At 43.1% G+C, this 26,008-nt stretch overlaps 1 protein-coding gene across 10 annotated transcripts in view; it reads right to left on the bottom strand.

Moving 5' to 3' along the window:
• Positions 1–143: 143 nt before the first annotated feature.
• The window catches only part of USP54 (ubiquitin specific peptidase 54), a 99,928-nt gene continuing 74,063 nt past the window's right edge, over positions 144–26,008 (bottom strand). For all 10 annotated transcript variants that reach the window (XM_083615492.1, XM_083615499.1, XM_083615494.1 and 7 more), the window contains 8 exons: positions 24,841–25,014; positions 23,468–23,587; positions 22,138–22,324; positions 17,585–19,023; positions 15,597–15,715; positions 14,490–14,627; positions 2,355–2,544; positions 144–1,521 (listed from right to left, as the gene is read on the bottom strand). In XM_083615492.1, the coding sequence (XP_083471618.1) occupies positions 869–1,521; positions 2,355–2,544; positions 14,490–14,627; positions 15,597–15,715; positions 17,585–19,023; positions 22,138–22,324; positions 23,468–23,587; positions 24,841–25,014 (3,020 nt within the window). In that variant the 3' untranslated portion in view covers positions 144–868. The remainder of the gene's footprint in view (positions 1,522–2,354; positions 2,545–14,489; positions 14,628–15,596; positions 15,716–17,584; positions 19,024–22,137; positions 22,325–23,467; positions 23,588–24,840; positions 25,015–26,008) is intronic.

The following is a 26,008-nucleotide window of genomic DNA, read 5'->3' as shown; positions in this document are numbered from 1 at the left end:
GGGGATAGTTTCCATAATATGCAGCTCATGTGCAAAGCAAAAGTAAGAGCTAATGAATGTGCAAGAACTGTAGAATACCAGTTTGTTAGGTTTTTTAAATCGCCTGGTTGAAAGACAAAAAGAGCAATTCATACACCACCCAATAAATATAACTATTTCATAAATTTATTTGAAAAATACTTACAAAGGCAAGTATGTTTGACCCTAAAATAGTTAAAGTGATTCTGTGTTTACAATGTTATAATTGAGTGTGCAGCCTTAACAGTCTTTGCTTTCTGAAGCACTGTTAGTCTGCTTTGAGGAAGTGGGAGAAGGCCTGATTTACACATGAGCTATGCCTTCTTTCCAGCTCCGCACTAGCACCTACAGCAGTCTTCTGTGCCTAACATCTCAACACAAAGAAGGATACATTTGCCTCATTAACCCATAAGCACTGCCAAATCTCTAACTTCAGAGAACATGGGAAGTTTATCAGGCCCCACCTAACGGTGAAGAAGAACTCAAAACTGAATAATGGGTTGGCATATGGGATTAGTAGCGATGCTTTTCATGACTTAAGTCCTTTTAAACACAGCCTGTTGTCAACAACCGATTTCATTCGCAGCTCTTGCTCTTCTTCCAATTGCTAGTGGGCCTGAAACCATTTTCTGCGGAGAGAGGCTGAGAATGGAGTCTCCAAATAGTTCCCCATGGACAGCGGTTCGGCAGTACAGAAACACAGTGCAATTAGCTTCCACTTATCGTATAGCTACTTTTAAAGACAAGACTGGCACAGACACGGACTGAAAAAAAATCTTGCTGCCTTATCAACTATAGCTCGGACAACCTGTTTCGTAACGGGGCAATCCCTTCTGAAGTTAAAGAGACCTCACCAGTTGCTGTTGTGCATGGAAGCAGCAGCTGCACGGGCCAGCATCCTACGGTGAGCTTCAGAAGCAGATGAGTAAGTTCCATCTGTCATGTGCACTGGCAACACTCTCCTTGCTCCAGGCTGAGAGGTATAGCTATTCTGCCGCCAGTCTTCATCTGGGGGCATATCTACCCTTCTGGGACCTGGAGCCTTGGCCTGTGTGGGTGGCACTGGACAACCTTGAAAGCCACCTGTGTCTCTTGAAGCCCACTGAGGTATGCTTAAGGTACTGTAACTTGTGCCAAGCGGTGACCTACAGTCAGGGGCACAAGCATCCCGTTTTCCTTGCTGCAGTGGCTGCTGGAGTACATGTTTTTGTGATCCCTTGCTTGTTGGAGCAGCGTATCCCCAGTGTACTGTTTGTCTATCTGGCAGTGTTGCTGTTTGTCTGGCAGTGTGACTCATCTGCAGCCAGTGGCCAGCGGGGCCAGATGCTTCTTTGCTTCCTAAATGTTGATTAAGAAGAGGTCTCTGCCCAAGTTGAGAAGGCGGGCCCTGCTGTTTGTACGTGAGGCTCCCATAGTTCAGTGCCACAGCTGGGTTGTCTTCACCTTGGAAAGTTTCACCCCTGTCAGGCACAACCAAAATTTTTTGGATGTTCTTCTGATTTCCTGAGAAAAGGAAAAATGTAAAATTATTTGCCCCGAGCAGATGTTTTTTGTTTGTTTTTTAAGTAATGATATATCAACAATGTACCTCGAAAGCTACTAACAAAGGAGTTTGAGTGCTTTAAAACAAAACACTAGTAAAATTCATAAATAGCTGCTATTCATTCCTTGGGGACAATACTGAACTATAGGCAAAACCTGACTACGGCCCCCTCACACTGGGTCACTAGGGTGATTATGACAGATATGAAATAACATACATTCCCTTCTCCTAAAGGTGACTCCAGGGTTAGAAGGAGGAGGCAACAGGTTCAGGTTTGGGGAAAGAAAACAACAACACAGTATTGCCCCTCGCTTCTCCAGAGTAAAGGCTTCAATGGTCGGTAGGATGGTAGGGTGTTGAAAGATTGAGGGAAATGAAAGGTATTCTTCATCCCATACCTCCACCAAACTTGATAAGCCTATAACTAGTATGTAAAAACAACAACGCAAACAAACAATGCCAACTCTTCTCACACCCTTTTCTTTGTGGGGGGATAGAGTCATACGACAGATATACCGCCATGACAGGATGAAGAAATACTGCTACTTAACATAGGCTAAAGATGAACAGTTTATTTTATATGCCCACTCGCTACAGTATGGATTGAGCAGTGCGGTGTGTTAAGACAACATATTGTGGAAAGGTCATGCATCATTACAGGCAGCTGGGGGGATCAAAAGCATCACTATTGCAGAAGAGCCCAGCCCGGAGCCTTGTGCTACAGCTGATGAAAGAGCGGCGTACTTACTCTCCCATGACACAGGAGGAGGAGGAGGAAGAGCCCAGTGATTACCTGATGGCCTATGTGTCTTGCCCACCATGCTAGGCACTGGTGCATCATGGGAGAGGTGCTGCAGTTGGGTTGAATAGTGCTGGGGATCAAAGGGTAACACAGGAGGAGAACCGTGAGGGAAAGTGAGGGAAGTGGTGCTGGAGGAACGGTGTCTGGCTTCCACTGGCATTTTCCTCTCATTGGACACTTCCTTTTGACAAAAGGGAAAAAGGGAAATAGAATTGAAAATGATGATTAAACACAGAACTGGGGAAAAACCAGGCAAGTAAAGAACTGGGATAACAGGTGGGGAGAGTGCAGGGACAACTGAGCGATATGGTCACGCCAAAAAGGGCATGCAACTGCTTGTGAAGAGAAATAGAAATGTTGTAGGTGTGGCCATCACAGTTCTCAGAACTTGTAAAAGAATTGCCAAGATTTATTTATTTATTAAAAAACTTGTTTATTGTATAGTTATTTTATTATTATTACTATTGCAAAATCTAGTGCAATTTGAAGACACAGACATGAACAAAATGACTAAGATCAACTGTTAAAATAAATAAAGAACCACGGTCTTCATCCAAAACAACACGTCAACATTGTAAATTAAGTGGATTAGAGACAGAGCATAAATAAAGATGCCCATGGTCAAGGATGGAAGCTGTGCTCCAGCAACATCTAAAGGGCACAATACTGGCTGGCCTTGGACATATTTCTTAACATCCCCAGCATGTTAAGTATGTGGACAGCACAAACCACACTCAAAGTAAGCTGAGGGTCGGGATAACATGAAGCATTATTAACAGGGGCATGCAGTTCTTTGGGTTTTTTTCCAGGTTATGATACATCAAGATCTCTGGCATATGCAATGCATAGATACCAGGTAAGTAAGGCCAGGTTTAGTTCTATTCATAATCTGAATTTGGTGTGTCTGCTTTTCAGCAATCCCACACTGTGCAAAACCATTGAAGAGCAGCGAGAGGATGGAAGGAATTCTGCATTGTAATCAACTCTCATTGTGAAGCCAGCAGTCAGTAAGAAAAAAAGGGCAGGTCGTGACTTGGAGATATTATGCCCCACTTTTTAAATATCCAACCCCCATTTTTAAATGTTGGGGGGGGGAAGTATTCAAATGAATACATATTATCTTTAAAATGACCAATGATACACCAAGATTAGAATCCTAAGATTTCAGACATAAAATAGTTCTCATTTGCTAACCCGTACATGCTAATTTTACCATAGCCCCTACAACGTTTTTTCCCCTGATATCGCAGACCTGTGAAGCAGTCAAATGAAACAGTTAAACTGCAAGGAGACATGTCCATTTACACAAATCCAAGCAATTTCACAAAGTCAGGAAAATCATAATGAAGTTGGGCAAGATAAATCCCAGCTCATGTGTCTAATAATAATAGCAAATTACAGGAATGGCTTTTAGCAATGAAAACTGATCACCTGGCTTGACAATGTAGCTCTGTTCACAATCACCCAAGCTCTGGTTACCTTTCTATTTGCTGCTGTAAAGCACTCTACATGAAGCTGCCCTTGAAAATAGTCTGTAAATTTCTGCTAGTGAAGAGCTATGCTGCTCGGTTCTTAAACAGAAATTTTGTAAGCAGTTCTCAATTGAGGTACCCTCATGACCACTGAAGTTTCCCTTCCAACTCACAACCTATCTGTAACCTGCCTTCATCCCAATCTCAGGTGCAACAGACATCTGAGTGTTAACATATGTTGGAGGATAGATAGCAGCTAACAGATTGAGGTTGAATCCTGACAAGACAGAAGTACTGTTCTTGGGGGGACAGGGGTCGGGTGGGTGTGGAGGACTCCCTGGTCCTGAATGGGGCAACTGTGCCCCTGAAGGACTAGGTCCACAGCCTGGGAGTCATTTTGGACTCACAGCTGTCCATGGAGGCACAGATCAATTCTGTGTCCAGGGAAGCTGTCTACCAGCTCCATCTGGCATGCAGGCTGAGACCCTACTTGCCCATGGACTGTCTCGTCAGAGTGGTGCATGCTCTAGTTATCTCCTGCTTGGACAACTGCAATGTGCTCTACATGGGGCTACCTTTGAAGGCGACTTGGAAACTGCAATTAATCCAGAATGCGGCAGCCAGACTGGTGACTGGGAGTGGCCGCCGAGACCATATTGTTAGTTTAAAGCAGAGTCCCGTGCACAGCAGAAGGATGAGGAGTACGTGCTGCATACTCTATATTGCTTTATTTAAAGTTCAAAGCGATTATATTACAGAAAGACATCTTGCCTCTGCCGGAGCAGAGAAATGCATCCTCTCTCCTTGACAGCCCGGAGAGAAACACCAAAGTGAAACTGCAAAGAACAGTGAAAAACAGGAAACCAGTGTACGTCACATCCAGTCTCCCTTTCCCGTGAGAAACTCCAACAGTACAGACTGTGGAATGTAAACACCTGTCTCGTGACAAACCCTTTCGCTGCACAGTGAAGGAAAGCAGAAACCAACATCCTCCCCCTTTCTGTGAACATCACTGGGCAGCGTGTTCGTACAATATCAGTACAAACCCAACTTTTGCACATAGGTACAGTGTTGATCCCTGGATACAATCTTGGACAATACATCAGCAGGAATTTCATTACCTGGCATATAGGACACCGTTACGAGTCCCTTCTGAATACATTCCCTAGCATGCTGCAACTTTAATTGCAAGTGCTTTGTGCTTTGCTTACAACCTTCAGACTTCAGCAAAGCTAAACATGCTTTGTTGTCCTGGTAAACCCGGATTGGACATTTGACAGGAATTTTCATATCTTTGCACAATTGTATTAACCATTCACAATCCTTAAGTGAATAAGACAGTGCATTCAGTTCGGCTTCACAAGAACTTAAGCTAACTGTTGTTTGCTTCTTGCATGACCAATCAAACAGACCCTGATTGTACATGTAGCAAACTCCAGACGTACTTTTCTTGTCTGTAGTGTCACTTCCAAAACTTGCATCTGCAAATATCTCAAGACCACCAGACTTTCGATTGTTAAATCTCAGTCTGTAATGCATAGTGCCTTTCAAATACCGCGCTATGCGTTTCAGAGCTTTCCAATCCTTGATACTAGGATTGTTGACTTGTCTGCTTAGCAAATTACAGCTAACAGCAATGTCTGGTCTTGAACATCTGGCAATGAAGTTTAGCTTGCCTAGCACACTTCTGTACAATGTAGTGTCAGAAAATGCTTCTCCAGTGTCATCTATCTGATAACCTGTTGTCATCGGTGTGTCTACAGGGTTAGCATCCATCAGATTTAGTTTGCTTAACACATCAGCAATTTTCCGTGACTGGTGTACTAGAATGTTACCATCTTGATCTCTCTCTATTTCCAGAGATAGGTAGTTGTTTACCTCACCAAGATCTTTCATGTCAAAGTGCTCTTTCAGTTGAGCTAGGGCGTTATTGTACATTGCGACATCTTTCCAAAAGAATAATAAATCATCAACATAAAACAAACAGTACAGTTTCTTCTGCCCCTCCTCTTTGACAAATACACATGGATCAGCTTTCCCTTGCTGAAAACCTAGAGAAAACAATACTTCAGTGAGTTTTGTGTGCCAACACCGTGCACTTTGTTTGAGACCATAAAGGGATTTCTTCAGAGCACAAACAAATCCCTGTTTTACCTGTACGCCATCAGGTGGAAGCATATAAAGTGATTCATCTAGAGATCCATACAGAAAAGCTGTATTAATATCATGGTGACTAATGTGTAGATTTTCCTCTGCAGCTAGCTTGAGCATAAGCCTTATGCTTTCATACCTCACTGTGGGTGAGTAGGTCTCGTGATAGTCTTCACCTGGTACCTGTGCAAAACCTCTGGCTACCAATCTGGCTTTGTGTCTGACTATCTTGCCATTTTGATCTGTCTTCGCTTTGAAGACCCATTTGCTTCCAAGCAGTTTCATTCCTGGAACTACTGGAACTAGCTCCCATGTTTTGTTCCTTTCTAAGGAATCAAGTTCAGCCTTCATGGCATTTAACCATGGCTCAGCTTCCTTTGAATCCAAACCCTGGATTTCTTGGAAACTAGAAGGTTCAAATACCTTCTTGGAGCTTTTAACAGCTGTTACTGCTATCGTAGCAAATTCATCAGCAAATCTCTTTGGAGGTCTGCCTTTTGTGGCTCTCTGTGACCTACGAATTAGCCTTAAGTCTTCAACACTCTCCTCTTCCTTCTTAGGAGAAAAACGACCTATTGTGAACAATGGTTCCTCCAATTCTTGATCAGAGCTTTCAGAGGGTCGCATAGAGGCTTTCGCACTCTTGAAATCCTCTGAATCACCCGATTCAGTTTCAGATTCAGACTCAGAACCTTCATCAGTGGGTGTGGGTTGTTGTGGCTGCTGTTGACTATCCTCAGTCTCATCACCGTCATCAGGATAACATTGGAAAATTCCCACATTCTCCCCCCACTTTGCATTGTACTCAACACTTCTCGTGAGCTTAATTGCCTTAGAGTCAGTCATCATTATTCTGTAAGACCCTTTCTGATAACCTAGAAAGATACCATGCAATCCACGCTTGTCTAACTTGGAATTTTGTGGTGAATGAACCCACATGTCAGAACCAAAAATTTTCATGTGTTTAATGTATGGCTTCTTGCCAAACATCTTCTCATAGGGGGTACAACCAATCGCTGAAGATAACCTGCGATTGTAACTGTAAACAAAACACGAGAGAGATTCGGCCCAATAACTCTCTGGAAGATTGGCATCATGCAGCAAGGTTTTTAACCCTTGAAGCAATGTCTGATTTGCCCTTTCCGCAAGTCCATTCTGCCATGGCGAGCGAGGACTAGACAAATCGTGTTGAATTCCTTTCTCAGTCAGAAAAGCTTCAAACTGCTGAGAAGTGAATTCTCCCCCGCGATCACTGAAAAGAGTCTTTATCTTCTTACCATGCACATTTTCCAACCAAGCACAGAATTCCTTGAACCTAGGAAAAGCCTCTGATTTCTGCTTGAGATTGTACACAAAAATATATCTGGAAAATGCATCAATGAGAACCATGAAGTACCTATTGCCACCCAAAGAGGGCGCTAGTGGTCCAACCAAATCTGCATGAACAATCTGGTATGGTTCCGTAGCTTGCCTACTAGACACCTTACCTTTCGCAGCCATTTTTACCTTGTTTGCTGCGCATGCTTTGCACTTCATGTGGTACCTGCAGGGTTTAATAGTCATACCTTCAACCAAGGCAGGCATTTTAGATACTGCCTCAAAATGCAAATGACCAAATTTTCTATGAAAATCATGAATACATTCTGCATGCAAACTTTTGTTAGAACCTGCAATGCAACAAGTGTCATCCTGCACAACATCATCATAATACAAAACAAACAAACGATCAACATATTCAGCATGCAATACATAATCATTTTTCTTTGTGATGATGCACTTCCTGTTCTTGAAGGAAACGTCAATGTTCCGCTCATTCAGCTGTCCAACGCTGAGCAGATTATGTTTGGCATCTGGCACGTAAAGCACATTCTGTATCGATAAGTCCAAACTGTGAAGAACAACAGTTCCGTAGCCTTTACTGGGAATTGTGTGGTCATCCGCCTGGTGAATCGCACCTTCCTGCGGTGTAAAAGACACAAACAGTCTCTTATCGTTGCACATGTGGTGGGTCGCCGCTGAATCAACAACGAAGAAAGATCTAGACGTCTTCTGGACCTCTGCAACCTTTGGAGTGAAGCGTGAAACCATAGCCTTGTGCTGCGTTGTCCTTGACACCGGACCTTTGCCTTTGCCTCGGCCTTTTCCGCGCGATGAGCTTTCGCTGCGCTGCTCTGTCTTGGCCCTGGGATATCTGCATTCCCTCTTCATATGGCCTAGACGTCCACACGAGTAGCATTTCACTGCCTTCAAAGCTTTGGCGCCATCTGGTGGTTCCACTGCACTATGGGACGACGTCTGTGAAGACTCCCCCTTGCCCATGCAGCTAGCACCCCGGCGATCTGCTTCATTTAAAATCACGGCAGTAACATAATCCACTGTTAGCTGAGCTGTTGGTTGCACAGCAATCTGGGTTGCAACAGACTCCCAACCTGAACCCAAAGATTGTAGTATCATGAAAGAATACACAGCCTCTGGAAAGTTGAGTCCTCTCTGTTGCAGCTCATGTCTCAGATTTTGCATCTCCATCAGATGTAAACGCACATCTCCACCTTCAGCAAGAGCCATATTATGCAGCTTGTTGAAGTAAAACATAGTGGATCCAGCTTCTGTCCTTAAGTGAGCCTCTCTCAAAGCGTCCCAAATTTCTCTGGCTGAGGTCTTATCACGCAACAGACAGAGCTCTTCCGGGGATACTATCAATGTAAGAGTTCCCCTTGCTTTGGAATCCTTAGCTGCCCATACATCTGTAACTGGAGCTGGGGGGTTGTCTGTAATCACCTCAAACAAACCCTCTTTCCGCAGAAGTGCCTCTGCATACAGAACCCAGTCCGCGTAATTCTTCTTATTGAGCTTTGGAATCCCACAAGCATCCTGAAGGGCCATCATGACTCTGGCATCAGCCTTCAGCGTTATATATGCTGCTTTAAATCTTGCTGCGTCACTGCTGCAGCTGCCTTATTCCAAAAGCGCACTTAAAAGTTACTTTCGATTTCCCCAGCATAGTAACTTGTGCCTGGGAGCCTTTTGCCTCTTCCCAGCAAAACGGCTTTAAAGTTAAAAGTCCAGCCATAAGGCCATTAACTAGAAGCTGGCAGGCTGCCCGGAGCAGTAGCACATACCTCATCAATCATCTTGACACGCAGAGCAGATTCCGATCCGATCTGTCCCTCTGCATTCCGATCCCTTGCCGGTACTCCGATTCGACTTCTGGGCCCATAACCACGTGTTAGTTTAAAGCAGAGTCCCGTGCACAGCAGAAGGATGAGGAGTACGTGCTGCATACTCTATATTGCTTTATTTAAAGTTCAAAGCGATTATATTACAGAAAGACATCTTGCCTCTGCCGGAGCAGAGAAATGCATCCTCTCTCCTTGACAGCCCGGAGAGAAACACCAAAGTGAAACTGCAAAGAACAGTGAAAAACAGGAAACCAGTGTACGTCACATCCAGTCTCCCTTTCCCGTGAGAAACTCCAACAGTACAGACTGTGGAATGTAAACACCTGTCTCGTGACAAACCCTTTCGCTGCACAGTGAAGGAAAGCAGAAACCAACACATATAACATCGGTCCTGAGAGACCTACATTGGCTCCCAGTACATTTTCGAGCACAATTCAAAGTGTTGGTGCTGACCTTTAAAGCCTCAGTCCTGTATACCTTAAGGAGCGTCTCCACCCCCACCGTTCAGCCCGGATACTGAGGTCCAGGGCCGAGGGTCTTTGGTGGTTCCCTCACTGCGAGAAGTGAGGTTACAGGGAACCAGGCAAAGGGCCTTTGCAGTAGTGGTACCTGCCCTGTGGAATGCCAAGGAAATAAGCAACTATCTTACTTTTAAAAGACATCTGAAGGCAGCCCTGTTTAGGGAAGTTTTTAATGTTTAATGCTGTCTTGTGTTTTTAATATTCGGTTGGGAGCCACCCAGAGTGGCTGGGGAAACCCAGCCAGATAGGCGGGGTATAAATAATAAATTCTTCTTCTTCTTCTTCCCCCCATGTCTATACTTTCCAGTGATTTCCTGAAGGTTTCAGAAACCAAGGATCTACTTGTGGGCTCAGTGAATTTGCTCACTGCTGCCTGTTGCTCAGCTCCACAGTTCCCCTCAATATCAGACGCATACCATTCCCATCAACCCACATGTTCATAGATGAGAAAGTCAAGGTACAGACAAACAGACTGGTTATTTCACCAACCAATGGGTGACTATGACCAGAAATGCTTGAAGAATCACCTTTTTGTTGCTGATTTCTTTAAAAAAAGACCCTGCAAAATTTTATTGAAATGCCAGATATATACAGCATTGGGAAATAAGCATAAGAAAAATGCTTCATATACTAGTAACTTAATAAAACAGAGTTTCTGTACGCCAACATTACTTGGCAAACATTGTATACACCAATAGCAAACTCAGTTTTCAGTGTGCCAACCCTTAGGTAGTAAAAACAGTACCATTCACAAACAGAAGGAAGTTATTAGTAACCTTGAGGAACATCAAGGTTTGAAAAAGTATTAAATAAAACTTGTGGATAAAAACCCTAAGGGGAAGCAAAACCCCTAAACAGTCCAATGAGGTTCAAGCTTATTGAGTGGACAAGGAATGCTGGGGCAGGAATGGAAAAGGAGGAGGCGGAAATGGAATGGAATTATCTTGACAGAAGACATGACCAACACTGAACAGGAGCACTCTGAACTGCAACATTTTGTTGCAAGTCCCACTTGTCACTGCATAACAGAGTAAAGAAGTTGAGACCAACCAATGAAGTCTTTCCAGAAGGTTGTCTGCATCATTCCAGGGCAAAGAGCATCAGCACCAACATAAGCAATAAAAGGATACCCCCCCAAATAGTGACTGGTTTCATTAATCCTTTAGACAAACTGATTTTATGTGCAATATTTTCAGGGGTGCTGGGTTCAATACTGGCAGCATGGATGGAGTATATATGCTCTAAGCAGTCATAGTCCCAAGCCTGCATGTGATTATTATACCTGAAGCAATTGTCCTACTGGAGAACAGGACAAGGGGAGATAAGAATGAGGTGAATAATGCCTGGTTGAGCTAGCAGGAGAGTGATTCAGGTATAGAGAATGAATCCAAAATTGTTTCATTGATCTCACCTTCTGAGCCAAGGACATGAATATCAGGAGAACACAACAACATTTGCTGGAGTTTGTCCTAATATCTGCTGAAGTAACAATTCAGGGCAAGACCAAATGCATTCATACTTAACATGCAATCAACGGCTTTAGCTACAAAGCAGCAGTGGCAGATCCAACTTTTAAAAGAAATGGGAGCAGCCTTTTCTCTCCCTTTGCTCTGTTTTACTCCCTCACATTCTACTGCTTTAGGCCTGGTATTGCAACTGGGCTGGGGAGCAGAGGCGAAAGTCTTAAAGCATCAAAACACAGGGACATAAGATGTCCCACTCCTTTTAATACTAAAAGGTAACCCACCACAAGCAGTTTATTGCGAAACTAGCGGGCAGTTGTTAATAAATAGACATGTGCCTGGTTTGTCTCCCAAAGCAGAGAGTTGTGGCAATCTGGACAGGAGCAAAGACTGAAGATATTAAACCAAATTGTGTGTGTGTGTGTGTGTGTGTGTGTGTGTTCAGCACTGCTGGAAAAGTTCAGCCTGGGTCTCTGTTTTCTTCCTCTTTGCTATCAGTCTTTATAAGCCCCTCTCTTCTCAGGTGGCAAGCAACAGCAACAATTTCATATTCAAGAAGAGTAAAAGAATTGACAATAAAAGTATACTACAGCATAAAACCAAATACACCTTAAAGCTAAAATAGATTAAAAGGATCTGGGGAAATAAAAAGGATCAAGGAAAATGTCAGGTTTGTTTGTGTGTGTGTGTGTAAAAATATATATATAGGGAAGGCATTGCACAGCTAAGGTGCCACCACACAATAAATCCTGTCTCTCATAGCTGCCTGCCACACCTCATTTGGCAACAGCAGCACCCTGAGAATGGCCTCCGAAGATGTCTGTGTCTGGGCAGGTAAAGGTAGGAGGAGGGAGTCCATTAGGAACCCTGGTCCCAAGCCATGGTGAAGGACCTTAAAAGATCAAAAACCACCACTCTGAATTCAGCTCAGAAACAAAACTGAGAGCCAGTGAATATGTTGAAGCCTGTGTGCTCATTTCACCCAGGCCCACTTAGTACACTCATGGCCATATTCTGAACTAAGTGAAGTTTGTAGACTGTCTTCAGAGGCAGCCCCAGGCACAGAGCATTGCAGTAATCCAAATGGGAAGTCACCAGCACACGAATACTGAAGCACGATTATTCCTGTCCAGGAAGGGCTGCAACTGGTCTGGAAGTTGGTGAACAGCGCTTCTTCTTCTTCCTTCCCCTTTCCCATAGGATCGCCTGGTGGAAAAGAGTCAGCAGCAGCTTTCTTTTCTCCCCAGCTTGTTTAGAACCTGAGGTCAGTACCAATGTGGAATAAGTTGCTATGGCACTGGGATCAGCTGAAAGCATGGGGTAGGGGAGAGGAGGTTGGTGATGAGGGAGAAGGTGGAGCCTGAGGCATCCAAAGCTGCAAGGGTGTGCTCCCACAGAATGGCATTGAAAGGAAAAAATACATTGCGGCATGCTTGTTTCAGCCTGTTTTTGACTGCTAGCTAGTGCCATCATGTGCACTGCACTGAGGCAGAACAGTCACATCTGAGGGGTTCAGGGGTTTGCCACGATCCTTCCAACACTTACTTAAAGAAGGTCATTGCACCCAAAGCACATGATTGTTGGGGAAAGTACACTGAGGGAGGGTGTCAGGGAACTGCCATCGGAGCCAGAGGGAGAGGGAGGGCTCCAGAGGGGTTCCGGAGAGCGTCCCGGGAGGGAGAGAAGCAGCCCATCTTCTGGGGAAGGAATTCAGCGTAGCACCAGTGGAGAAGGGGGGCAGATGGGGGAATCGGCGAGGTGGCTCCATGACTCCTCGCCGGAGACCAGCGGGGAGCGCACGGGTCCTCCGCTGCCCACACCCTCCCTGCGCAGAAGGTTTCCGCGCAGGGAGAGTAGGCGGAGACTAGGCGTCAAAGAGCTTCTTTGCTGGAAGAAGTTCAAGAAACGCCCACTGACGGATTCTGCCAGCGATTGAGACAGCCACGGGTGAGTGGCTGTCCGGACAGAAAGGGTTCACCCAGTAACCCAGCCAGGTGTGGCGTCGATTTACGCACGAGCAACCCCTAGAACCATTACAGAGGGAGAACAAAAATGCAAAATGAGAATGAGGAAGACTAAAAAAGATGGCTAAAGGAAGAAAAGATATAGCGGGCTCACTGTGGAAGAAAGCCACAGAGAAAACTATTGGTGTTGATGCTGACAAGAGAATGGAGCAGGAGGGCTCTTGCTCCAACTATTTGGGCACGTAGCTTCCTCTTGGGAGAAGTGGACTCCACGCTTAAAAGCAAAAAGGGGTTGAATTTAGCTTTAGAAAATTCCAGACATCATGCTGCATAAATGCATGATTTATTTGTCCCTGAACAGGGAACACAAAGAATAAATGCCTTACACCAGTCTTCCCATTGCATGTGGTTTGAAAATCAAGATCTTCTCTGCCCTTCCCAGATATCCTGATCTTTCTATCAGTCTGTATCTTCAGGTCTCCAGTTCCAATTCTTCCATCTTCCCTGCAGATTCCTCAGACACAAACTCAGTTTTATCCTTCCAAAACATATTCACCATCTCCAGTGATTCTAAAACTCAGGGTGGGAGCTGAATACCATATGCCCTCTGGAGAAAGATTTGAGGCATTCCTGCCCCAAAGGAACACTCCTGTAAGGGTCTCTTATAGGGTCTCTATAAGTGTATTTCATTTCCAAGGACTTGTATTCTGTTTTGGAGATGATGAGGAAGGGAACCACTATTGGGTGGATAGCTTAAGTAGGCAGGTTGTACCTGTGAATAAGCCCCACTGATCACCGTGGAATTCACTTCTGAATACAGAATTGCACTCTGAAGCACTTTATGATTAGTAGAAATGAGTGTATGTTGCACCAAACACAGCCCTAGAATCTTTGAAATTTGGCCATAGCACCCTACTGACTGCATGGCTGTTCATAATCTTTTAATGCAAAGGCTTTGGATGTGGGGTTCTGAGGGAAAGTGTTGGAAAAGCAGTTGAAAGGTTTTAGATACAGAGTAGGATGCCCCCAAGAAGGCTTGGACTATAACACTCTCCACCACCTCCAGCCAGCATGGCCACTAGTCCTGGATGGTAGGGGTTGTATCTGCAAGGCCCCAGACTGGCTACCCTTGGTTTAGAATGTATTGGTACTAAAAACAGCAAAACAACCTAAAAGAGAGGTGAAACTTAACTGACCCATGTGCCAATGGCATAAGCAGGAAGGCACTTTCTGTTAAATGAGAAGAGATGTAAGAACGGCTCATAGAACAAGCTTATTAAAATGTCCCCCCTGTTTAGAACTTGGCAATAAAGCTAAATAAATTATTTGGGGCGGGGGGTGACTCAATCACACTCATATCTGAATCTTGTACTTACAAAACTGTGGGAAGAAACAAGTGTCTCCTCCTTGTTTGCGAGGACGGTCCCACTGAGACTACGTGCAATGCGACGGAAGTTCTCTGCACTGTACATTTCCTCTTCTGGCTCTCTGCCGTGGTTTCTTGGGTATGGTACCTGAAGAGATGTTGCCATTGAAAATGGGCATACAACACTATTAGCTAAAGGAGACCACAGCAATATGACACGCAGTTTCAGAAATGGACACTGAAATTACATCGATCATTAACATTTCCATTTCAGAAATGGCAAAAAAATAAGGAAGCAAAGGAGGGTATTCTATTAATGGATTTCCACTTGTGCCCCAGGACTTCTCCCACTACACATGCTCCATGCCATCCCCAAATCTGCTTCAGAGGGTTGTTGGAACCCCTAGCACAGCGAGAGGAGAGAGGGAGAATGTTTCACTGCACAAGCAGAAATACTTGCATTGATGGAACAACTGTCTTAGCACTATGTTAGGTTCCACCCAAGGCTGCAAAGCAATAGAAATTTGCATCAGATTTAGAAAATAATGGTATTATGCTGGATGTGGAGAAGCCATCTTGAAATGCAGCAACAATGTTCAGCATCAGGTTAGCCCAGCTCAAGAACTGTTCCAGCAGAACGTGGAAATTCAACAGTTTGCTCTGTATTGATTTAAGTCCACTGGGAAAGGACTGGCATATGTGTGCTTGGGTTTAGAACATTATTTCTTTCATATTATGGTTCAGTAAGCCACACTAAAAAATTTTTTTTCCTTCCAGTAGCACCTTAAAGACCAACTAAGTTAGTTCTTGGTATGAGCTTTCGTGTGCATGCACACTTCTTCAGAAGTGTATCTGAAGGAAAAAATTTTTTTTTGTTTTGACTATGGCAGACCAACACGGCTACCTATCTGTAACCACACTAAAAAGTTATTAGGATCATGACCAGGTAAACTGATTTAGCTGCCCCTACTTCTAATGCTGGATATGATGAAAGGTTTAATCTAAAACAAGTATTTATAACTGCCCGGCTTCTAGCTCTTTATTTCCTCACATCTTTTTAGCATTCCTTTATTTAACACAACCCTCTTTTCAGCACACATGTACAATGTGTTGCTACCTTGGAGACTGGAGATGCAATGGTTCCATAGAGGTTACGTTCGATCTCTGCTGTTGGTGTTTTTGAAAGACCCATGCAAGCTACACCGCGCATCTTTCTGGTAGGTAAGTTTGCAGATGCTGTGGGGGAAGGGGAGGGAAAAAGTAGTGGTAAGCTGAACTTGTAAGTATACATCTGTAAAACATTCAGGTTTTTCCTGCCAACCATCAGTGACCAGTACAGTAGTCTAAACTATGAGAGCTGGCAAAAAGAACAGAGATCTTTATAATCTATCCCATAACCTATTATTTTACAGGACACCACATTTAAGGTCCAGAAACAATTAAGTCACAATTTAAAATTATACAGTTCCATTTCATTTTTATTACACAGATTATCAGTAGAAAAAAAATTAGCTAAATTACTCACAACTTAGTTTCACATTCCTATACCTCTCACAGCTATTACCTTAGTTTCTTCATATTAACCAAGGTGAAAAACTATATGTGTGTTTGGCAGAGGAGCTGCACTGTCTGCACCAGTGACTATTTTTCACTAAGCTGCACAACTGAACTTTGCTTGGAGCACTCAAAGGCCACTGATGGCAGAACACAGGAAGAATGGTAGGGCATGGCCATTCAACACATGGAATTAAACTTACTCATCCTGTTGCCTCCCAATTACAACCCATGCTGGCCTAGGAGCATTGAAAGCTCAGCATATACAGGGAGCAAAACCAGGAAAAGTGGAAAGATTGAAGGAAGGATATGGCAGGGGAGGGGAAGACTAGAACCTTAAGACTACAAATTTCTTTCCGCAGGGCCTGTAAGACACGAGTTGTTCTGCGTGGCCTTTGGCTTGGAACCAATTTGATTCCCTCTCCCTCTTTCTTTTTTCTTTTACCTTTCTCCACCTGTGATGAGGCTGCATTTTAATATTTTAATGTTTCAATATTTTAATTGTTGTATTTTAATCTTGTTTTTAAGTTGAATTCATTCAACTTGTTTTTATTATTGCTTGTTAGCTGCACTGAACCCGGCCTTGGCTGGGGAGGGTGGGGTATAAATAAAAATTATTATTATTATTATTATTATTATTATTATTATTATTATTATTATTACAAGGGCCTTACCCTAACCCCTTCTATTCTACCAGTCCAATTTTGGCTATTACCATCAATTTAGGGAAAAGGCAGGCATGATCTGCTGAGTAAAAGACTCATCCTACAATGTCAGAATATTGCATAACCGTGTCTTCTTCCTCATGAAATCATTGCACATTTCTATTTTTTAAACTTAGGGAAAGCCACAGCTTGGTAAAAGTTTGTAAAAAATGCAGCTGCCAAGCTAAGAGGGTTGTCTTGACTGAAGATAGGTCACGATTAATGAGAATTGCTGCAAAACTGTTTATTATCGTGTTCATAAAACCTGAATTCTTCAGAGGAAGAATAACCCATCAAATTTGAGGCTCTGGCATAGAAGAAAAAATAGGTATGACTTGTAGGAAATAGTACAAGAACACTCCAGTTAATGGCAGAGGTTTGAGCTTTTGCATGGAGCTTGACAGATTTGTGCACCAAGGGAAACTTTTACAAGGAATGTGCACAGATTGAATGAAAAAGAAAGTAACTGAACATCAAAACATATCAGTTCAGAGGAAAATGTTGGCAGCATTTTCCTGGTGATACAGATTTATCTGCATAACTTGTGTGCTTTAAGCGTTTATTTCATGACATGTTCGTTTTACACATTTGTTTCCAAAAAATTCATACTGTGCCTTTTTGAGCAACAGAAATTATACTGCAAACCCCCAATGTTACCAACTGGTGCAATACATGTCAAAAGATGCAATTCTACTGGCCTTTAATTTAAATTGAAATGCCTTTTATACACTCCAAGGCACTGAGAACTTGCAATATTTTGCCAGTCTAGGCCCCTATATATATATATATATATATATATATATATATATATATATATATATATGGCAATTCATAGCATTTACATTACCTGTCTTGCCCAATGGATGCCAGGGATTGTCCAGCCTTCCCGATACAGACTGGCTTGTCTGAGATGCCTGTAAGCTAGCCTGATACAGTGACTCCAGCTCAGAAATCTCCTGTTCTGTGTCTTCATTCCACTGTGGGTGCTTCTGTATTGGATCCTCCCCAAAGGCTACTTGATGAGACACAGGCGACTTGTTCCTAGGCACCGGAAGACAGGTGGCACTCTTGCAATCCAGCTGAGAACTATAATACCTTTTAACATTGTCTACCCAACAGTCCACAGGCATAGATGTAACCAAGCCAGCAAGATTGCCGTCATTCACCTCTCCCACTTCTCCCTCGTGGTTGAACTTCCTCGGGGATAAGTCAGGATCTACGGAACATTGTTCCCCTTTGTTACACAGTTCTTCATTGTGTGATCCAGAACTCTCGGACATTTTACTGTGAGCACTAAAATAATTTCCGGAACTGAACTTGTCTCTAGAACTCAGGCACGAGTTCAACTTTTCAGCAAGCCATATTCCATTCTCTTGCCTTCCAACTACTGGCTGCCTATGCCCTAGGAATTGAGGATTGCTGAAGGGCTCCTGTTGTAACATTGGAACATACTGATCATGACAGACAGACACTTCCCTTTCTTTCTCATGAGTGCCCTCCTTCTGGGGGACACCCTGCAACCGCTGAAATTGCTCTGCAAGGGAGCGAACATGCCCCTTAGCACTGATCATCTCAGGTTTCAGAGAACCCCCACTGACAAATTCTTCCTGTGAGTGATGTAAACTCTCATGGCTGTTTGCTCTTGGGTACCTATTTGCAGTCGGCAATGGATCTGGAGGACAGTGGGGCAAAGGGGAAAGAGAAGTCAGGGTTATGACGTGATTGGCCCACTGCTGCTCAACAGGAGGCCTCTCTGAAAAACCTGATGGTTTGAAGCATGGATTATGAATGCTGTTTTTATCAGATGGTGCTTGCGCTGGATGTGAAGAGGGGAAGAGCGTAGGCAAAGATCCAGAGTTTACCATGTTGCTTTTCAATTTGCAATATGGTGTGAGAGAAGCCACTATGTTATGCACTTCTTCGAGCTTACTGCTACTGCTGCAATCCTTATTGTCTTTTAGACTAGTGGGAGAGACTCCCTCTCGCACTGTATCATGGCAGACTTCATTCTCCGTTCCAGTGGATCTGTCACCCACCCCATGTCTACTTGGAAAAGAGGGAGCTCGATCACTGAAACCAGCAGAAGCAGTTTGAAAGTTCAGAGAAGGCTTGCAAGAGGGGTTGCTTTCAGGAGGAGGTGGGAGAAAGGACTTGGGATAGGATGACTGCATTTCATGATGGGAAGCAGGTGGATGGAAGTAAGAACTGGACCCAAGTTCTGCTTCTCTGCTGGGTTCCAGTACAATCTTCTGGCTCAGCAGTACTTGGAGCGGGCCAGTCTGTTCACTGAAACACACATAAAATCACAGTCAGTTTTTAGTGCTTCTTAAGTGGAAAACAAATCTTAGGATGAATTTGAAACCCCTTGTGCTCCACCAACGCCCACTCTAATTCACCTTCAACAAGGCACATTGTTAATTCTTCTAGCATTTTAAAAAATAATAAATTGGTGGGGTGGGAGAAGAAAGGCTACTGATTTCAGGATAACATTTAGTCTTCTTACAGGCATGAGTCCCATTGGTACTTATCATCATCATTCACAAAGCAGTATCCATAACAAAGAGCTTTGGTGTGCATTCTGTCAAAATACTCCTAGTTAAAGTGCATGTGAAATGCAGTTGCAGCTTGGAAGATATCTAGAGGGAAACCCAAACACGGAGTATGTTTTTTTAATCTGAGTAGGGCAGAGGAGATCCTCATAAAACCAAGAAGATGCAATTCCTAGCTTATGTGCATCATCTGCTGTGTTATGGTAGAACTCTTCTTAGAACTTATTTTCTCCACATTTTTTTTTAAGCTGAAGTTTTCCAAAAGCAAGTGTAAAAGGAAGTTTGAAGGTATCATGCAGAAGATTCAACCAGTAAGCGCTTTAGATGGAGTTGACTCTTCACCCTGAGAACCAGTGACTATAATAGTGTTACAAGTTGATTTACTCTCCACATTAAAAATTACCTTTGAAGTAATGTTGTTTTAACATGAGTATTTCTGTAACAGATACATATCTACAGAATATAATGGGTAAAAGAATACTTTTTGTGCATATGGTGATGTCAAATTTTAAAACTGTGATGGAACTTTATATTCCAGAGATCTTATTTCCACTCATGTCTGTATAATACACGCCGTAGGGATCTAAATTAGTGTACAGTACATCACAGTACACTGTAATGGAGGAAATAACCAGAACTCTAGGCTAATAACGTGGCGAAGATATCACCTTTTGATGTCTTCTAAGTTTTTCTCCACAAGAGATTGTCACAACCACAACAGTCTGAATGAGAGGAAATGGGGCAATATGGTTCGTTTTCAATGTAACGTCTCTCCAACGACCACCATAAAGTGAGTAAATTCATAACTATTAAATCTGAAGCAAAACTAGCATAGATTTTGGAAGAAATACCTAAGGGCAGAGTCTCTTTTCTCCAGCCCTTTCTGCCTGCCCCCAACTCAAAGGATTTTGGCTTTCAGGCCAGTTTCCAGCTAAATCTCAAAAGGACTAGGAGAAAGCTGTAACAAGCAAGGCTTAGCATAAATCTGCATTTTGTTATTCATGCTTTTTAAAAAGCATACTCAAACTGGCCACTTTTATTCTGAAGAAAAAGCAGCTGTGGGTCCCAGGTCTGAAATGTGTCCTTGGTTTGGATTTGCGGATCATACCAACTTCCTGCCCGCCACTCGCTCTCTCACACCCACCCCAATTGCTATTTGCCCTTTACTATAAAGCAATTTGGCCATATGATACAGCTATTGTTGAAACTGAGGAAAATTTGAACATGTGCCTCTTTTCAGATGCATCTCTGAAGTACTAGAGAAGGGAGGTTCTCATCCCCCTTGATACTAAGAGAGTTTTCCTGCTTCCAAGTCCCCAAATTTAAGAACACAGGAAGCGACCCTCCAATGCATGGAAAAAGAAATGGCATGTCCCAGAACTGAGCAGAAGTCAGGATACTTCCAAAGATTGACTGACTATCTATCTATCTACCTACCTACCTACCTACCTACCTACCTACCTACCTACTAAGGACTTCACTTAATACTAGTTTGGAAAAAGGCATGCTTCCACATTTTATTTGCTAGTTTGTGTGCATTTGGGGACGTTAGATACAATTTTAAAAATCAGCTTGCTACCACATAAGTATTGATCCTGGTTCAGTACCTGTAACTTGGCGTTGACAATTTGATTGGTACTGAAGAACATACTCAAACACTTCGTGCCACATTCTAAAACTACTTTGCAGACTAGGAAGCCTCCATACACACAAACCTGGTTAAAAAATAATAATTCAGGATTTGCAGAAATCAGACAAGAACTGATTGTATGGCAGTCAATGTTGGGTTGCTGGGGTGCACACACCCTGTGGACAGCTATTGCAGGGTCATCATTGTGATTTCCGAAGATGTCTCATCAAAACTCATTAACAGAAGGGCTTTCTTTTATCTACATGGCATATTCAACTTTGGTATTGTAAAGCATTTCTTCTTCTTTTTTTACTCTCACTCATTCACATCTTCTCATTTTTGCCTTCACACGGCTCCTTTTTAAATGGTACTGTCATCTATCTATTATTTTTTTCTTTGTGGTGAAGAAAACCTGCCTGGGTTAGCAAACTACTATCAATTTCTTTAAATACCTTACTAGACAATTGTTTTATTGTACAATTAATGCAAAGTTGTTGCACTTGGCTGTTGCAGTGGATCTCTCTCTCTGTCTTTCTCCTTATAAGTGGTTCTGTTTTGTTTTCTCAGCATCTAAACTGCCATTTTGTTGTTGTGATTCCCCCTTAGCTAGGCACATGCAGTAAAATTCATTGTGTGCCCCTGCTGGTTCCTTGTTGGCCAACATCCACAGTATCACTAGTGATAAGGAACATTCACTCAGCTCCTATGCCCACACCATTCTCAGCCTTTAAAAAAGGAGAGGTACTATTATTCCCTGCTGGAAGAAGAGTGGCCTTTAGAAATGAGCACAGCAAACCCCCCAAAACCAGCAAGCTTACTGCCTTATGAGCAGCATTCCTCAACCACTGTGCATACTTTGCAGACTTTTTAAAAATGAGATGTCTACTTCCATCTTCAGCACTAGAATGCATATTCCACCCCCTACCCCTGCCAAATTGAACATTTCCATTAAAACAAGACACCTTTCCCACATCTGTTACAGAGGCATTAACCTTTCAATGGATTGTGCTCCTAGTTCTGGATCAGGGTTTGCACGGTTCAACACCAAAAAAAAACCAAAATCCAATTCTCACCACCTGGAGAGGTCCACAATATTCTAAGTTGCTTGGGGGCATGAGTTTAAGAAGGGGTTTCACACAAACCGAGGAACATATAAGCTCACTTCTTCTTTCCAGATCAGGCCCAATTCAGATCTGGAGTACTGCAATATTCTTAGTCTACCTTGAAGATTGGGTCATGTTGCCCCCCAGTGGCGGGTGGCGGGTGGGCGGCGGCTGTGCTGGCTGCTGTTGCTGCATGCGATCCTGGAGGCTCCGTGCTTTTCGGATACAGATTTGCAGCTTCTTATCGACTAGAGCTCTGCTGTGAGTGCTAGAGCTGGCATCATGCATGGCAAGTCTTAGTTTAGCTAAAAAGCAAAAGAAAACATAGCAGAAACAAAAACAAAACTGGGGGGGAGGGAGAGAAAAACAAAAGATGCAACAAAAACATAAAAAAGAAACATGCAAATACTGCCACAGAAGAGTCCACAAGGATGCATCCGTTCCCATTAATGCACATTCAGGTTAGCTATGTGTCCAAACAGGTTAATCAAAACTGAAAAGATACAAAGCTGAGCAAAATTGTTTTGTTATTTTTCTTTTTTTAGGAAACCCCCTCTTCTCTGTGACATGGGTCACTCCCTGATGCATTGAAGCTACTAATTGTTTCTTTTCAAATGGCCGTGTTTAGCTCCAAATACTGTAATAATACTCTATATACAAATGAATCTAGTCAGGATATGAAATCCAAGATATAGCCAGTTGGGACACTTGCTACCAGAGCCTTTATGAAGTCTGTATTTTGCCTTCTTGTTTCCTTTAATCCATGAGAACAGACTTCCAAAAAGAAATACTTTCAACCTTCCAAAGCCATGACATTAGAAATCAGTTTGTCTGCAACCTTGCTAACCAGCAAGAAGGGAATGGAGGGTGGGGAAAGAGTCAGCCAATCAAAAATATAACGTATCAAAATAAAGAAATGCAGCAGCACATGTTCCCAAAAGTCACAGCACATGTCTTAAACTTATTGAAACACTGATGCCTCCTCTTCCATCACAAAATTTCAATTGGTACAGCATACACTCTCTCCTTTCCGGGGGATCAGGCAACTATATGCTGTACTTTGGGAATTTAAACTTTTTGAGAAACCAGTCTCTGAACTGGGGGGGAAATGTATGCTGTGGGGGAGACGGGCGGCTGGAAAGCAGGAGGTAGAATAATACAGCAGTCAGAACTGTTGGCATCAAGTGGAACATTTTTGTTCCTCTTCCTATTGCCTTAGTTCAAAAGGAGCCCCAGTCGGAAAAGGGGATGGGGAAACGCTAGGACTGAATTCCAGGGATGATGGTGCTCACAAAGACGATGCCTCCATACACTTTTAAGACACACACAAGCTTTTTCCAACTGTGAGTTTGCATTGACCTGTCCAGTTCTACTTTCCTAAGTGATGATATTAGATATTAGTAAACTGCAAAAAGCGGGGTAAGCTGAAGCAATTAAGAATTACTTACATATAGCTTCATTACAGAGAGCCAAAGCTGCAGCACAGTCTCCCTTCTGCTCTTGATGCAGTGACTCTTCAAAGACTGAATCTGCCTCCTGCACAGACCTCTCAAAGCCATCAGTCCTCCCTGCAAGGGGGCAGCACTCTTCGTTTTCATTGACATTCTTTTCAAGTTTCCTTTCCCCGCTTCACCTCAGCAAAAGACAACATCCCCTCCCTAACGCAGAGCAACCTTAGCTCTGCAACATTTTGAATAGCAGACCCTTCTCAGAATCACAAGCACAGCAGAGAGAAAGAGAGGGAAAACTGTGGGTCAAATGCAGCCAAGCTACCCAGGGATTAAGAAGCAAGTATCATTAGTATGTTGATGATATCCAGTTTTATCCTTCATTTTCCTCTAATACAGGGAGGAGGTGGGTGGGCTAAATATGGAACCCAGGAGCAGTAATGAACTGGATAAGGGCTAATAAACTGAAGCTCAGTCCAGAAAAGGTAGAATATTTGTTCAGCCTGCTCTGGAGAGTTTCTTCTTCCCCTAAAGGGTCAGATTCACAGTTTGAAACTGCTGTTAATTTCAGCACCAACTTCAGATGTCCCTTTCATTATCTAAAGCTAGTGCACCAGCTGAGACTCCTCCCAGACTGAGATGGCTTAACCACCTGTCATCTATGCCCTGGCAACATCCAAATTAACTACTGCAACATATTATATGTTGGACTCCCTTTGAAGACTATTCAGAAATGACAGCCTGTGTTCAATGCAGTGAAAACGCTACTAACCAGAACTGCTTGTTTGGAACATACCTTGCGGTTTTAAAAACAGCTTCCCTAGCTCTCTGTTCATTTTCAAGCTCAGTTCAAACTACTGGTTAGAGCAGTTGGTTTATTAACTCCATTTCTGTAAACTACTTTGAGGAACTTTGTTTAAAAGTGGATATAACATAGACAGAAAAAAAAACTTCAGAATAAGAGGTATCACAAAACATAGTATCTCTAGTGGAAATCTGTATATTTGTTTTTCATTCTTGGGCGTTTTATAGCTTCTGGGTGTAATTCATCTAGTTCACTCTTGACAGCAGCCCCAATGTAAAAAAATATTTCACTTATTTTAATGCCTTTAGAGCCCTTTGGGATCCAATGATAGGACAGAAAGGAAAGGAAATCAATAAAGCTAAGGACCTCCTTTTTCTACTGAAACACATCTAACAAACTATGCAAGTATGTATGAAACTGCTACAGAAGTTACACTGCAACCCCCAAAGAGTGTGAAATGATCTTTGTAGTAAACCATTCTCTCCCCATTTATCATCCGAGGCACAGATCAGCCAACCCCAATCCTACCACTTCTGTGCAAGATGGATAGCCTGCCCATACATGTTACCCTGGTTTTGCAGTTCATCCAGGTCCATGAACCTGCTTGGGCGGGGATTAAAGCCCATTGCAGCCTCCAGTTCCTTTTCCCGCTTCCTTCGAAGTTCCTGCTCCTGGGCCCTCCTTGCCACTTCTTCCTGTAATTCATCCAGTTCACTCTTAGAAGAGACAAGCACCTCCCCGCCTTGAAAAGGAAAAAAAAACATCAAGAACACCACATTTTGTTAATAAACATGCCGTTTTCTTTCCAGGATTCCACTCCCCCCCCCAAAAAAAACTTGGTCAGTTTTCTTAAATCTACTATAGCTCATACAAAGTTTGTACCAAGCAATTACTTCCAATATGAGACTTATCAAGGAGGTGAAAACCTGCTATTTCTGCCCACACCAATACCTCTCTACTTGCTGGGCATGCAATTTTAGCATCATCTCCTATACCTTCTATTCTTTCACCACAAAACCCAAACCGCTGTACAATTTCTTGTTCCCCAAATTAGTCTGGAAAAGATAGGCTGTTCCTTGGGCTTCTCATCCACCCCATTTCCTTTTGCTAATTCAGATCAATCTACGTTAAAACTCCCTCCCCCCCCTCTCTAGCTCTCTCAGAGTTCAGACATCATAATAAACCACAACCAATAAAGCTTAACTATGTTTAGTGCAGGGCTTGGGAACCTATGGACTCTGTGGTTGTTGGACTCCAACTCTCACAACTCCCATGGAGTTTGGCCGACGGTAAGGAATGACGGGGGTTGCAGTCCTACAACTTCTGGGTGGTTGCTGCAATGAAGTGACCAACCATACCTTGTAATCAGCCAATAAACCCAAATCAGAAACCAGCTTGAAGTGGGTTTGCAAACAATGTTTCGTGCTATTGTTTAGTATGCTTTTTCAAACCATGGTTATGATCACTGCTCCACCATTGAAGGCTCTTGCGCCTAGATGTAGCAGTGTGGAATAGAGTGAAAATGAAAGCAGGCATCTAAACAGTGATTTACCTGGTAACTATATTTCAGTGTGTGTGTGTGTGTGTGTGTGTGTGTGTGTGTGTGTGTGTGTACAGGCAGACACCCACCCATGGCAGCAATTTAGGATAATGCTTCATACATCTGATGGTATGGACTGCAGTTCACAAAAGCTTATGCCGTAACAAATGTTAGTCTCTAAGGTACCAGCAGCCTC

The sequence above is a fragment of the Podarcis filfolensis genome (genome assembly GCF_964270895.1).
Source record: "Podarcis filfolensis genome assembly, chromosome: 5".
In the NCBI taxonomy this organism is placed as follows: domain Eukaryota; kingdom Metazoa; phylum Chordata; class Lepidosauria; order Squamata; family Lacertidae; genus Podarcis; species Podarcis filfolensis.
This window is presented reverse-complemented; position numbering and strand designations above follow the sequence as displayed.